At 47.6% G+C, this 12270-nt stretch overlaps 1 protein-coding gene across 2 annotated transcripts in view; it reads right to left on the reverse strand.

The window, feature by feature from the left end:
• Positions 1–12270, reverse strand: part of fat3a (FAT atypical cadherin 3a) — a 175416-nt gene that overhangs the window by 124993 nt on the left and 38153 nt on the right. For both annotated transcript variants that reach the window (XM_061218131.1, XM_061218130.1), the window contains exon 2: positions 5940–6257. In XM_061218131.1, coding sequence (XP_061074115.1) covers positions 5940–6257 — 318 coding nt within the window. The remainder of the gene's footprint in view (positions 1–5939; positions 6258–12270) is intronic.

A 12270-nucleotide genomic window follows, 5' to 3' on the forward strand; every position in this document is an offset into this window, starting at 1 on the left:
TACAGGGCATGCTGTTATTCACCTGGGTACAGGGCATGCTGTTATTCACCTGGGTACAGGGCCTGCTGTTATTCACCTGGGTACAGGGCCTGTTATTCACCTGGGTACAGGCCTGCTGTTATTCACCTGGGTACAGGCCTGCTGTTATTCACCTGGGTACTGGGCCTGCTGTTATTCACCTGGGTACCAGGCTAGCTGTTATTCACCTGGGTACAGGGCATGCTGTTATTCACCTGGGTACAGGGCCTGCTGTTATTCACCTGGGTACAGGGTCTGCTGTTATTCACCTGGGTACAGGGCATGCTGTTATTCACCTGGGTACAGGGCATGCTGTTATTCACCTGGGTACAGGGTCTGCTGTTATTCACCTGGGTACAGGCCTGCTGTTATTCACCTGGGTACAGGCCTGCTGTTATTCACCTGGGTACAGGGCCTGCTGTTATTCACCTGGGTACAGGCCTGCTGTTATTCACCTGGGTACAGGGCCTGCTGTTATTCACCTGGGTACAGGGTCTGCTGTTATTCACCTGGGTACTGGGCCTGCTGTTATTCACCTGGGTACAGGCCTGCTGTTATTCACCTGGGTACAGGCCAGCTGTTATTCACCTGGGTACAGGGCCTGCTGTTATTCACCTGGGTACTGGGCCTGTTATTCACCTGGGTACAGGGCCTGCTGTTATTCACCTGGGTACTGGGTCTGCTGTTATTCACCTGGGTACAGGCCTGCTGTTATTCACCTGGGTACAGGCCTGCTGTTATTCACCTGGGTACAGGGTCTGCTGTTATTCACCTGGGTACAGGGTCTGCTGTTATTCACCTGGGTACAGGCCTGCTGTTATTCACCTGGGTACAGGGCCTGCTGTTATTCACCTGGGTACAGGGCCTGCTGTTATTCACCTGGGTACAGGGCCTGCTGTTATTCACCTGGGTACAGGGTCTGCTGTTATTCACCTGGGTACAGGGTCTGCTGTTATTCACCTGGGTACAGGGCCTGCTGTTATTCACCTGGGTACAGGGCCTGCTGTTATTCACCTGGGTACAGGGTCTGCTGTTATTCACCTGGGTACAGGGCCTGCTGTTATTCACCTGGGTACAGGGTCTGCTGTTATTCACCTGGGTACAGGGCCTGCTGTTATTCACCTGGGTACAGGGCCTGCTGTTATTCACCTGGGTACAGGGCCTGCTGTTATTCACCTGGGTACAGGGCCTGCTGTTATTCACCTGGGTACAGGGCCTGCTGTTATTCACCTGGGTACAGGGCCTGCTGTTATTCACCTGGGTACAGGGCCTGCTGTTATTCACCTGGGTACAGGGCCTGCTGTTATTCACCTGGGTACAGGGCCTGCTGTTATTGGCTGCTGGGGAGGGTTTTTTGAAAATGGACCAAACGGCCTGTATTTCTTCACTGAGTTGATTTGTTCCAACTTCTTTTTTAGCCCAAATATTTTGAGAATGTTGTGGAAGGAAGAGAGCACTGCATTAACAGGGTTGGAGTAAAAGAAATCCAAGCACCCAATGGAACCGGCTCTGGCCTTTCTATTGACAAGTCACTTTCAGTCTTAAAAGCAGTATTGTTGCACCACTGGTGAGAACATTTTGAATGTTCCATCAGCCTTTTTAATAATGTTACCAAGTGAATGTTTGACATTTGCACAAGCAAAGTGGCAGAATAATGGTCTGAATGCCTGTCTCCAGAGTATGCGTAATAGAGATCCAAGCGTGGTGATGTGGGACCAACATGTCTGCTTCTCAGCAGCGACCTTCACCACCTATTCATTTACATACAAACCCAGCGCCAAATTCATTCCTGCGATTTCAATTTGCCGGGACAGGAATAGTCTCTTACTGACGTCCCAAGCAGCTTCCCTCTAACTCTAAAGTAATTATAGAATGCACTCCATCCCATAACTGTACTGAATAAACACAGCTGTGGTCAGCCTTGACCACAGCTCCCACTCCGCCCAAAACGTTATTATGTCGCAGTAATAACATTAATTACGACCTCTGAAAGAATAAATAGGTGGCTGACCTTGTGCCCCCCTGATATATGGCTGTAATCCTGCCAGACCATAATTAGAATGCAGCCATATTTAAAAAAAACCATATGAGCTGTTTAATAAAAGCATAGGCGATCAATAGCCAACCCAGACACATACCTGCCAATGCTCTCTCAGGGATCTCCAGCTTAAAGGATTTTAAGACCTTTATGCAAGGCAAAAGCTGCAGTCATATTTCATTCAGACATAATAAATCACAACCCAGACACAGTTTTGATTATTAAATGGTCTGTAACTAAGATTTATATAAGTAAAAAATTATTCCCATGTGCAAGGGAGACAGGCACTGAGCGATGCGCTATATGTGGAAAACACACGTATGTAATGCAGGCCCAATGCTCCTTTTGAAAAGGGGTTTGCCCAATTGTGCTACTACCAGTCAGTTCCTTGTAGCCCAAGTAACCAAGATGGCAGACTAAAAACCTGTCAATTTGAGCACGGTCTATATAAAAATAAAAAAATAATAATAAACAGACATGATTATCTCCGTGCCATGTTATACATTCTTGTATATGCACTGCACATCGTGGTTTATATCTTACATGATATCTATGTATCATAGACGATACCATCACTACACTTCATATTCATTAATATTTATTAATTTTTTTATTAATATGACTGTCAAAGTAAAGTTTAAAGTTTTCCTGCACGTGCGGAGGTCGGTATCAGGTCTGACCAGGAAATAGGTAGCAGGGCCACAGCACCAATAGAACGGCACGGAATACAAGGCTCAGGGCTAACTGCTCCTTTGACTCAAGCGGAGTTACTCAGTGCAGTTATCCTGCAAAGTAATCCTGCTTTGTGAAACAGGTTGACAGTCAGGATTTTTCATCAGTGTTCTACTTGCAGGTCTTTAAATGAGCACAAAATGTAGTCGTATATTGAAATAATTTGCAAAAAATCCCAATTTTATTTTATTTTAATTGCCAAGAAGGCCGTGGCTTTCAGCTAACAGTATTAGCCTATACAAATCCACTTGCTGACATTATTATTAATGAAAACACTAAAGTAGCAATTAACTACATAGCAGGTTTGGTTTCCCCCTGCTATGTAGGAGCTCCGATTACATGATTTCTGACCAAAATCTTTCCACTGACACTGTGTAGCCATCAAAGTCCAATCTCTACCGATATAGACAATATAGCCGAATCCATATTGTGGCCCATATTTCTATCGTTATATATAATTGATATGGTTATATTGCCCACCCTGACCTTATTGGGGGAAATATATAATAATAATGTTGGATGTGCAATCGTAGCCATACAAAATTGATAAGAAAATAAAAGTAAATATGAGAAATAGGCAAAGAAAGAGAAATAAAGCCAAGCTGCTACAGGATGTGCAAGGCCCGGTATTTTCTGCTATCTGCTGACCCTCTGCTTTCTCAGAGCGGCGAAAACTGTGAAGGTCCCGCTTTCCATTCCACCGTGTCATTTGCCTGCCGAAAGTTACATAATGCCCGAACATTGGAAATAACTCGGGGGGCTACACAAAATCAGATTAAAATATGTGAGAGAAGAATGGGATTGACACGGGGCTAGCACTTTGGTAGATTTGGAAACCTCTCCTGTCAACACCGTGAAGAAAGCCCTCCATTGTGTCGTGAGCAGTAAAAACGTTTCTGAAAGGCATTATCAATTGGTATGCCACCAGGAGACATAAGAGTTCACTTGGGTTTCAGGTCACTGGCGTCCAATGAATCCATGCATAATGTCTGAACAACTGGGTAACAACTACATACTGCAACAACCAGGTAACAACTACTATACTGGAACAACTGGGTAACAACTACATATTGGAACAACTGGGAAACAACTACATACTGCAACAACCAGGTAACAACTACTATACTGGAACAACTGGGTAACAACTACATATTGGAACAACTGGGAAACAACTACATACTGCAACAACTAGGTAACAACTACATACTGCAACAACAAGGTAACAACTACATGCTGCAACAACTCGGTTTCTTTTTATATTGCGCTGTTAATGCAAAAGTGTAATTTCCTTTACCAAGAATGGTAGACAAGCACGCGTTTCCAGGTTAGAAGAATCAGACGGGGATCTTTAATAAACTCTACCCCGCGCCCATTTCCCTTCCCCAAACACCAAGAAAATGGCTTGAGCTGGAAACGAATGAACTAAAAAGCCGCAAATACATTTTTTATATAACGCCGCCAGACTATGAGAATGAAAAAATCGGGGGGGGGGGGGGGGGGGGGATGGCCAGAGAAAAGAGGGACACAGGAAAGGTGAAATACTGAAAGAACAACATCAGGATGAAGTCAGAGGGGTGCGGGACTTTGGATGCAGGGCTGAAATGGGTAATACAAGTCCATTTAGCGAATGCCATGGATAAGGATGTAGAGGCATACAGCATTCTAGGATTGCTGAAGCTGGAGAAGCAGTGATACAGAACCATCCTGTAATCAATGGGCAGACAAACACACACTCACCCAACACTCGTCCTTAACTTCACCTCCTGGTAAAAAGGAATCTCGATTGTGATTTAACATGATAGTTTATTTATTGTCTTCGCAAACAAAGTTTGGCAAGTTCAACAATCATGAAAATAAATGAACCCTCGCATTTAATTATGAGGCCGTTAAAGGACAGGTTATTTAGATGGAGGCTGCCGTCTCAGTAATGTATGAAAGGCCTCCGATGTTAAAGCAATGCGCACACTAATTGCCAACACATGCCTTTCAGAGCTCCTCATGCGGGCTCCCACGCTGACGGACCCTGACCACGAGGAACACGCCTAACGCGTGCCAGAAGTCACATCGTAGCGTGTGCTGTGTCGAAGCGCAATTCTGCACCCCCCCCCCCCCTCCCCTCACACAATGACTGCATCACTGTCTCAGAGCAAATCATCAAATCTGATCACAATGAAACAAAGACAAATGTGTACACATTAGAGAAGAACTAGAATGAGCCTTTGGCTAAAAGAATTGCCGATTGCTGCGCATTGACAACCATGAAGTATGAACGGTCTGAATCTCCCCCATTCCAAAGAATGCCTCATATTTATTTCCTGAGCTCAAATGATGAGCCGTCTGTAACAGTCTATTCCAACCACAGGCAAATTCATAGCACATTCAAATATGCAGCAAAGAGCAGCAGGCTAAATTCAAGTTAGCTTGAGTTTCCTCTAAATTACATTCATTCTCTCACAATTTAATTTCTGTAAGCCAAGTCTCGAAATTGGGCTGCTTAGTGATTACTTTATACAGGGAAAAAGTAAATGTCTAATTATCCTGAAGGAAACATTTCATAGTTTGTGGATAAACAGTCACTGGCGAACGTTCCTTAACGTTCCTCAATCCAACCTGCTGAACTCCAGCCTCGATGGAGAAATGAGCCAGCAAGGATGGCAAATTACAGTCCATTGTGCTAAAGCACCGCGGCTTTGCAGTCCTGTAATTAAGTTAAGGAATAGCCTGGAATCTCTTTTTTTCATCACTCTCCCTGATAAACGTGGGAGAGGAAAAACAAAAAAAAAAAACTTGATTGAAAACAGCACTCTTCCTGATTTCAAGGGCAACCCGCCCCCAGCCCCAGGTAATGGAGAACGCCACTTAACCAGATGATGGGCAGCATCTGTTCCCATACCGACACAGGGAGAGAGAAACCTGATTTCCATGCGCACGCACACGCACACGCGCACACGCGCACACACACACACACCCACACACACACCCACACACACACACACACCCACACACACACACACACACACACACACACACACACACTCGCAAGCGCACCATCATCCCTGCAATGCGCCATCACTAGTCTCCTTCTCCTCATTATATCCTCATCATCATCACGCAATCCTGACCAGGCGCCTGGACTCAGCCGCACACCTACCCGTCTTCGAGTTGATGGCGAAGAAGTTCTGCGGGTTCCCGCTGGATATCCGAAAGGACAGGCGTTCCCCGTGGGACGTGGCGTCGGGGTCCTGGGCCTGGATCTGGATGACGGACACGTCCTTGGGCGAGTTCTCCACGACGGAGGGGTGGTAGACGGGTTCGGAGGTCAGGGGCGCGTTGTCGTTCACGTCCTCCACCTGGATGTAGATCTCGATGGCGGTGAAAAGGGGCACCACGCCGCGGTCGGTGGCGTAGATGGTCAGCCAGTAAGAGTCTTTGGTCTCGCGGTCCAGTATGTCCGTGGTGTAGATGATACCTGTCGGGGGAAGAGAAAGTACAAACCATCAGGAGAGTGTCGGACTAGTATCAGCATGCTTTTAGACACGGTTCATCCATATAACTCTCTGTAAAAATCTAATATACATTGTGGATTCTGAGAACTATGTCAAGAGGCAACATGCAACACATTTTTCGGATTCCTTTGGCTATTGTGCTTCCGCACGGCTATTAAAGCAGACCGTATTGTGCACCGTTCCATACCATTTAATTCCTGTGATATATCAGACAGACGCAGCTGCAAGTTTTTAACGAGGATATGGGGGTGTACATATATTTATTCACCGGTGTTCGCCTACAGAACTGAGCAATGCCTCCTAGCTGTGGGTGTGAGGGAGGCGGACTCAAACACGGACACCTGCGTTGACACTTTAACAACACCGCTCTCCTTGACAGTAAAAAAAAATCAAAATGCTAGAACTGGCTAAGAAGGCGGAGCAGCGTCAGTTATTGAAGCAGCAGGTGGTCTCCTGCAGTAATATTTTCAGCATAAACACCTCCTGAACCGTTTCTCTCAGCACCCCCGCCCCCACTTCCCAAAACAGCAGGGGGGGGAGCTGCAGCCCTGTAAGGCCTGGAGCCAAGCTAAACCATGCAAAACCGGAGCGCACAGAACAAATCGCATTTGGCATTGGGCTACCTTTGCTAATACTCCCCCCGTCCTGTAATAAAAATGGTGATACCCCTCCCTTCCAGTGAGGGGTAAAAAGGAGAGAACAACAGCCCCATTGTCGTCCAAATGGGATGCAAATGGAGGTCTCTCGCTGATGCAGGATACATTTACAGACGCACGGCGGTGAAAGGGACCGGCTTCTTCACGAGAGCCCTGTTCCAGCGGAGATAAAATTGTCTGCTCCGGCCAGTAAAAAAATTCAACATTCGTTGTTAATTTTCCCCTTTCTCTCCATAAAAAGTTTGGAAGGTTATTATTGGTTATTGCTGAAATTGGCAAGCTGTGTTTGTGATTTAAAAAAATAACACTGCATTTTAATGGAGTCAAAGTTCAGGAACGTTGATTGAATCGATGGGGAAACACGAAATATCAATTAAGGATTCAAAGCGGAGCGCTTGCAGTAATACCGCCTGCAACCTTGCGTTTACGAGAACATTTCCTATCACACCCAACGCTCTGCACTACACACCACAGTGTATTTGATCATTTACATAAGGACAACAAGGTTCATGAGTTATTCAAGAGCAAAACGGCAGCTCTGGGGAAAAGTGAGCATGTACGACAACACAACCCACGGAAATACATAACGGTGCAGAGGCCTTATGGAGCTGCCTGAAGTGCACTCAGTCACTCAGTCACTCAGTCACTCAGTCACTCAGTCACTCAGTCACTCTCTCACTCACTCTCTCACTCTCTCACTCTCTCACTCTCTCACTCTCTCACTCACTCACTCACTCACTCTCTCACACACTCACACACTCACACACACACACACACACACAAACACACACACACACACACACACACACACACACACACACACACACACACACACTCTCCCCCCGGCCCTGTGTTTCCGCTGCTGTGCGGTCTGATTGCATTAGGCCTGATGCTCTGTAATGCAGCGCACGCTGCAACACGCAGCGCCGATTCCCATGATCCGCAGCATGCACTGCTGACTGCGCGACCCATTTAACCCACAGCACGGGTTCTGCAGCCAGCCGCCCCTCCCCTCACACCGAGCGCTGGCTGGGATACGGTGCGCACCTCCCCAGAGCAGGACCCCCACCCACCCCCCTCTGAAGAACACACAGGACTATCACACGAACACGGACAAGTAAGGCACCGGAGATCATCTCTGACAGAGAAAGACAGTGCCTGGCACTCCTCTGGCGGACCGCCCCAGGGGGACTGAGATTATTCAATCCTCCACGTTGTGACAGCCGGAGTGTACCCGGCGCGGCCCAGTCTCGGCTGAAAGGCCGTTCCTCAGCCCGGCCGTGTCTTCTGCGGCAGAATGTGAACCGAGGGCAGGGTGAACGGCGGTCTGGGAGGCCGGGTCTCCGGAAACACGGGCGGAAGCGGGACCTCGCGCTGGCGGCCGTAACGGACGCTCGCTCTGAGACGATAAAGCATCGCTCTGAGCTCCCACTGCTGCAGCGTGCCGTGCAGACGCTGTACCCACCCTGACGCATAAATCCCATTTTACTCCATTTGCTCAGCTAAACCGTCCCTGATTTGAATAAACAGGTACACACAAATGGAACCCGACACACTCCCGTACTCCCTGCCGCAGGTCTGGAGAGCGGAGCGATGGACGTGTCACTACAACGGCTCCCGTGCTCCACGCCGGTCCTCTGGAGCTCTTCGCCGAATGAATAATTAACAAGGTTTACGTGTTAAGAGGTGCAGCGGAAGTTACACATCCATTCAGAAGTGACACGTCAGGGTTATCTAATACAAGCACAGTCACTCCTGAGGTCGTCGGTGACAGGAGATTAAGCGCTATTCCGAAAACACCTTCCTGCAGGACGAGGAAATGATTATGGGTTTAATGAAAATCGGGCACGACGAGTGCGGCTGACCGTGATTTTATCAGGTATGCTAAGGAGACGTGGAAATAATGACCGTTCCGTGAATCGGTCAAATTCATGCTGAGCGTCAGGAAGCCTGAAAGAGAAAGCGAGATGATCTGTGCTTTTTTTCCCCTCCGTGCGTCTTACGAAAGGCGTGCTCCCGTTGACCTAGATAAGACGGAGCGCACAGCCAGGCAGCGCTGCCTCCCTCAGAGAGGCTGCTCACCGCAGCGCAGTGCGAATGATCGAGGCCCTTCTGCTCCTCTCTCCCAGGCTGGCCCAGTATAACATGGCCCTCGGTCTGACCGTGACCCCCAGCCCTGGTCCCTCAGTCTGACGTCTCCAGTGTGCCGCCATCCGTCCAGCCACCCCTCGATTCCCTTCGACTCAGAACTCAAGACTCTGTGGTGCAACAGCGAACAGCAAATCAACAAATGAGTCTGAAACCAGCGGTGTACCTTCAAGAGCACACTGGATCTAATTAATGCAGATTCATAGTTGTAGTGAGCTGGAGATTTTCTCCCTGAAAACACTGGGGGGGGGGGGGGGGAGAGAAACAAATTGCCTATTTGAAGAGGACCTCCAAGGAAAGCATTTACCTTACTTAAAGAATGCTAAGCACATCCGTGACTCCACATGATTCCCATGGGACCATCCCTTTGCGATGAGTTTTAATCCGGTTCAGGAGGAGCGTGGGAAAATGATGTGATATCACGGAGGGAGACGTTAAGAGATTTATCGTTAAATTAGGGTGGCGGCAGGTGCATTTACCAGGTTTTTGGCCTCCCAGCTAATTACAAAATGGCGGCCCTTCACAAACCCTCCCAAGTCCCCTCCTCCAATCACAAGTGAATATGCCCATTTGTCACACTTGCACCCTTCCAATCTGCAGGGAGACGTAACGAGAGGGAAAACAAGCAGCACTTAAATCATTAGAGGTCTATCTTCCTCTGTGCCTCCATTACCCCAGCTCACATTACAGATTTATGTTCACTGAGTGTCATTCAGCCCATCCCACGAGACTTCACAATTCTCAAGGTTATCACTAATTAATGTTCTGCACAGCATATCGCATCCTCCGTTCAGCACACAGTAATGACTACAGAGCTCTGGGAGAAGACCATACTTTGTACTGGAGGTCAATGGCTGTACACCAAGTCAGGACTGGAATTCACTACAAATACAATATTTAATTTGTCGTGTCACAACAGACTGTTGCAGTTCAGTCCGTTTGCAGTTGCACACACCGAGGACCGGGGTTCGATGCCCGGTCCTGCCAAAAGCTGAGTTAGGCCGGCTCACGTGGAGCGCCATCATTGGCTCGCCACTCCAAGGGAGGGGAGGGGACTCATTAGCGGGGGGAGGATCGCCGCATACGACAACAGCCCTGATCGCCTGGGAGTCACAGTCGTGGTTGGAGACGATGCGGTTTGGAGAAGGCGTGTCGCACTCCGGATCGTTAGATCCATTCCTGCCGAGGGAACATAGTCTTATGTACGCGCTGTATCCCAGACAACATGGGCAATTGGAATAGATAGGGTACAACTGGCAACAATTTTACAATTGGTAAAAATATAACACAAAATAAATAGGTGCTACTTTCAGTTTCAGCCAACCAGCTGATAGCACCTCACCGTTGCTGCGATGATTGTCATTAGTAAAAGAGCCATTGACAATATTAAAAAAAGAAATATGACAGACTGAATTGGATTAATCCTTTTCAAAGGAACAATTCAAATGGATCTAAATTTAGTAGGCCATTTCAACCAAATTTATGATCAGATTTTTAAAAATTGATGGGAAGGAATTAATTTTTCTGTTAGCGTTTTATCCTCTTTACAAGTAAATGTAATTTAGGCTTTATCTAAAGCCCAGTATCACAGTCCTTATTCAGTCAAAGCTGGAGGATAAGTAGATGGCAGACCAATAAAAAATGAACCGATGAAAACAAATACCATATTCAAAATCTTCCTCCTAGACACAGCAAGGACAGAGCCATACTTCCTGAGTTTAAAATAACTGCCAAAACAAAAGTTGGCAAGAGGCACCGTGAAATTCAATTGTTTATGTAATTAATCTTTTTGTTTTGTTAATGCAGTGACTTTTTGTATTCTGAATTAATTAGTGAAACTGTGAGATTAATCTTCAAAGACAGTACCTTGAAAAATGTATCGCAGATGCTGGAAAAATGCTTCCCCCCCTTCCCCCCACCTCCGCTTAATACAGGCTGTAGCAGTAATGAAAGACAAGCTGCCTTTGTCTCCCCTTTACACCCTCCTGGAGACACCGAGTCACCTCTTCGCTGAAAACTGGGGTAAAAAAAGGAGCAGCGTTTTCAGGAAGGCTTGGTGCCAAGTACTGCGGGAGCAAGGTCAGGACGCTGCCGGGCGGGCCCTGTTACAGCACACGCCCGGGCCCGGTGCTCCAGCGTCAGATCTGGACCGCTCTGGTGCCGACCGGCGCTGGCAGAACCGCGGGCCACGGCGTAACTGCTGGCAGCGGGACGGCTTTCGGCCAGCGGAACATCTGGGCCGCATTGTGCAGCAGATACCCCCTCTGGTCAGCCAGGTGCCCTCAGCCCGCCTGCACAAGCTGCACATACAGTGTCTTCATTCAGCTCCATCGGTTTAAACCGGCAAATCGCCCGCGGCAGAAGATGAAATGGCACGTTCCAGAGGAGAGCTAATCTTCGTCTGTAACTGTACCAGACTGAAAGAGGCGGGATGCAGCGATGAGCAGGAATTATAGTGTTTTTTTGTTGTTGTAAAAAGTGGTTGGATTGGGTAGACGAGGATCAATTAGAAGATTATCAATAAACTGTACTATTCCGAAATCAGGAGAGAGGTAGAATAGTCGTTGTAGTAGTTAGTTAAAACAACTTTGTGGTGGTACAATGTGACAAATGCGGGGGAAAAAAGCTCCAACCGACTGGCCCCGGGATAAGGGTTTCCGCCCCAACCTCCTGCAGAGGCCCAAACCCCACACTGCTGTTGGACGTGCACACACAACACAACACCTGTCTATTCCTGTCGTGCCACCTCCACACCCCGATCGCCGCGCTGTCAGTGAGTCTCCGCCGCAGACGGAGAGTTCATCAGGCAGCGCAGCGTACATAATCGGGCGCGTCATTAGCCACCTAAACAGACTCCCACTGTGTGTTGTCTCTGAAAAAAAATCTACTCATTGAAATCATGCGTTCCACGCGCACAATTTGGAAGGATAATTACAAATTTGCAAACGGCAAAAAAAAAAGGCAGCCTGAGAATGATGACAGGAACAACAGGTCCTGTGATTACGAGAGAATGAAGTCCTGAGTTCCGTCTCATACTCACGCCCTTCAGACCCAGCGGAGGTAGATTTGTGTCAGCACATAGAAACCCTTTTGCAGACATTAATAGTGGCTACGAATGACGGTTCGATTCAAACTTCAATACGGATATTAACTCTAATTATATATAATTAGA

This window comes from Conger conger, chromosome 13, assembly GCF_963514075.1.
Source record: "Conger conger chromosome 13, fConCon1.1, whole genome shotgun sequence".
In the NCBI taxonomy this organism is placed as follows: domain Eukaryota; kingdom Metazoa; phylum Chordata; class Actinopteri; order Anguilliformes; family Congridae; genus Conger; species Conger conger.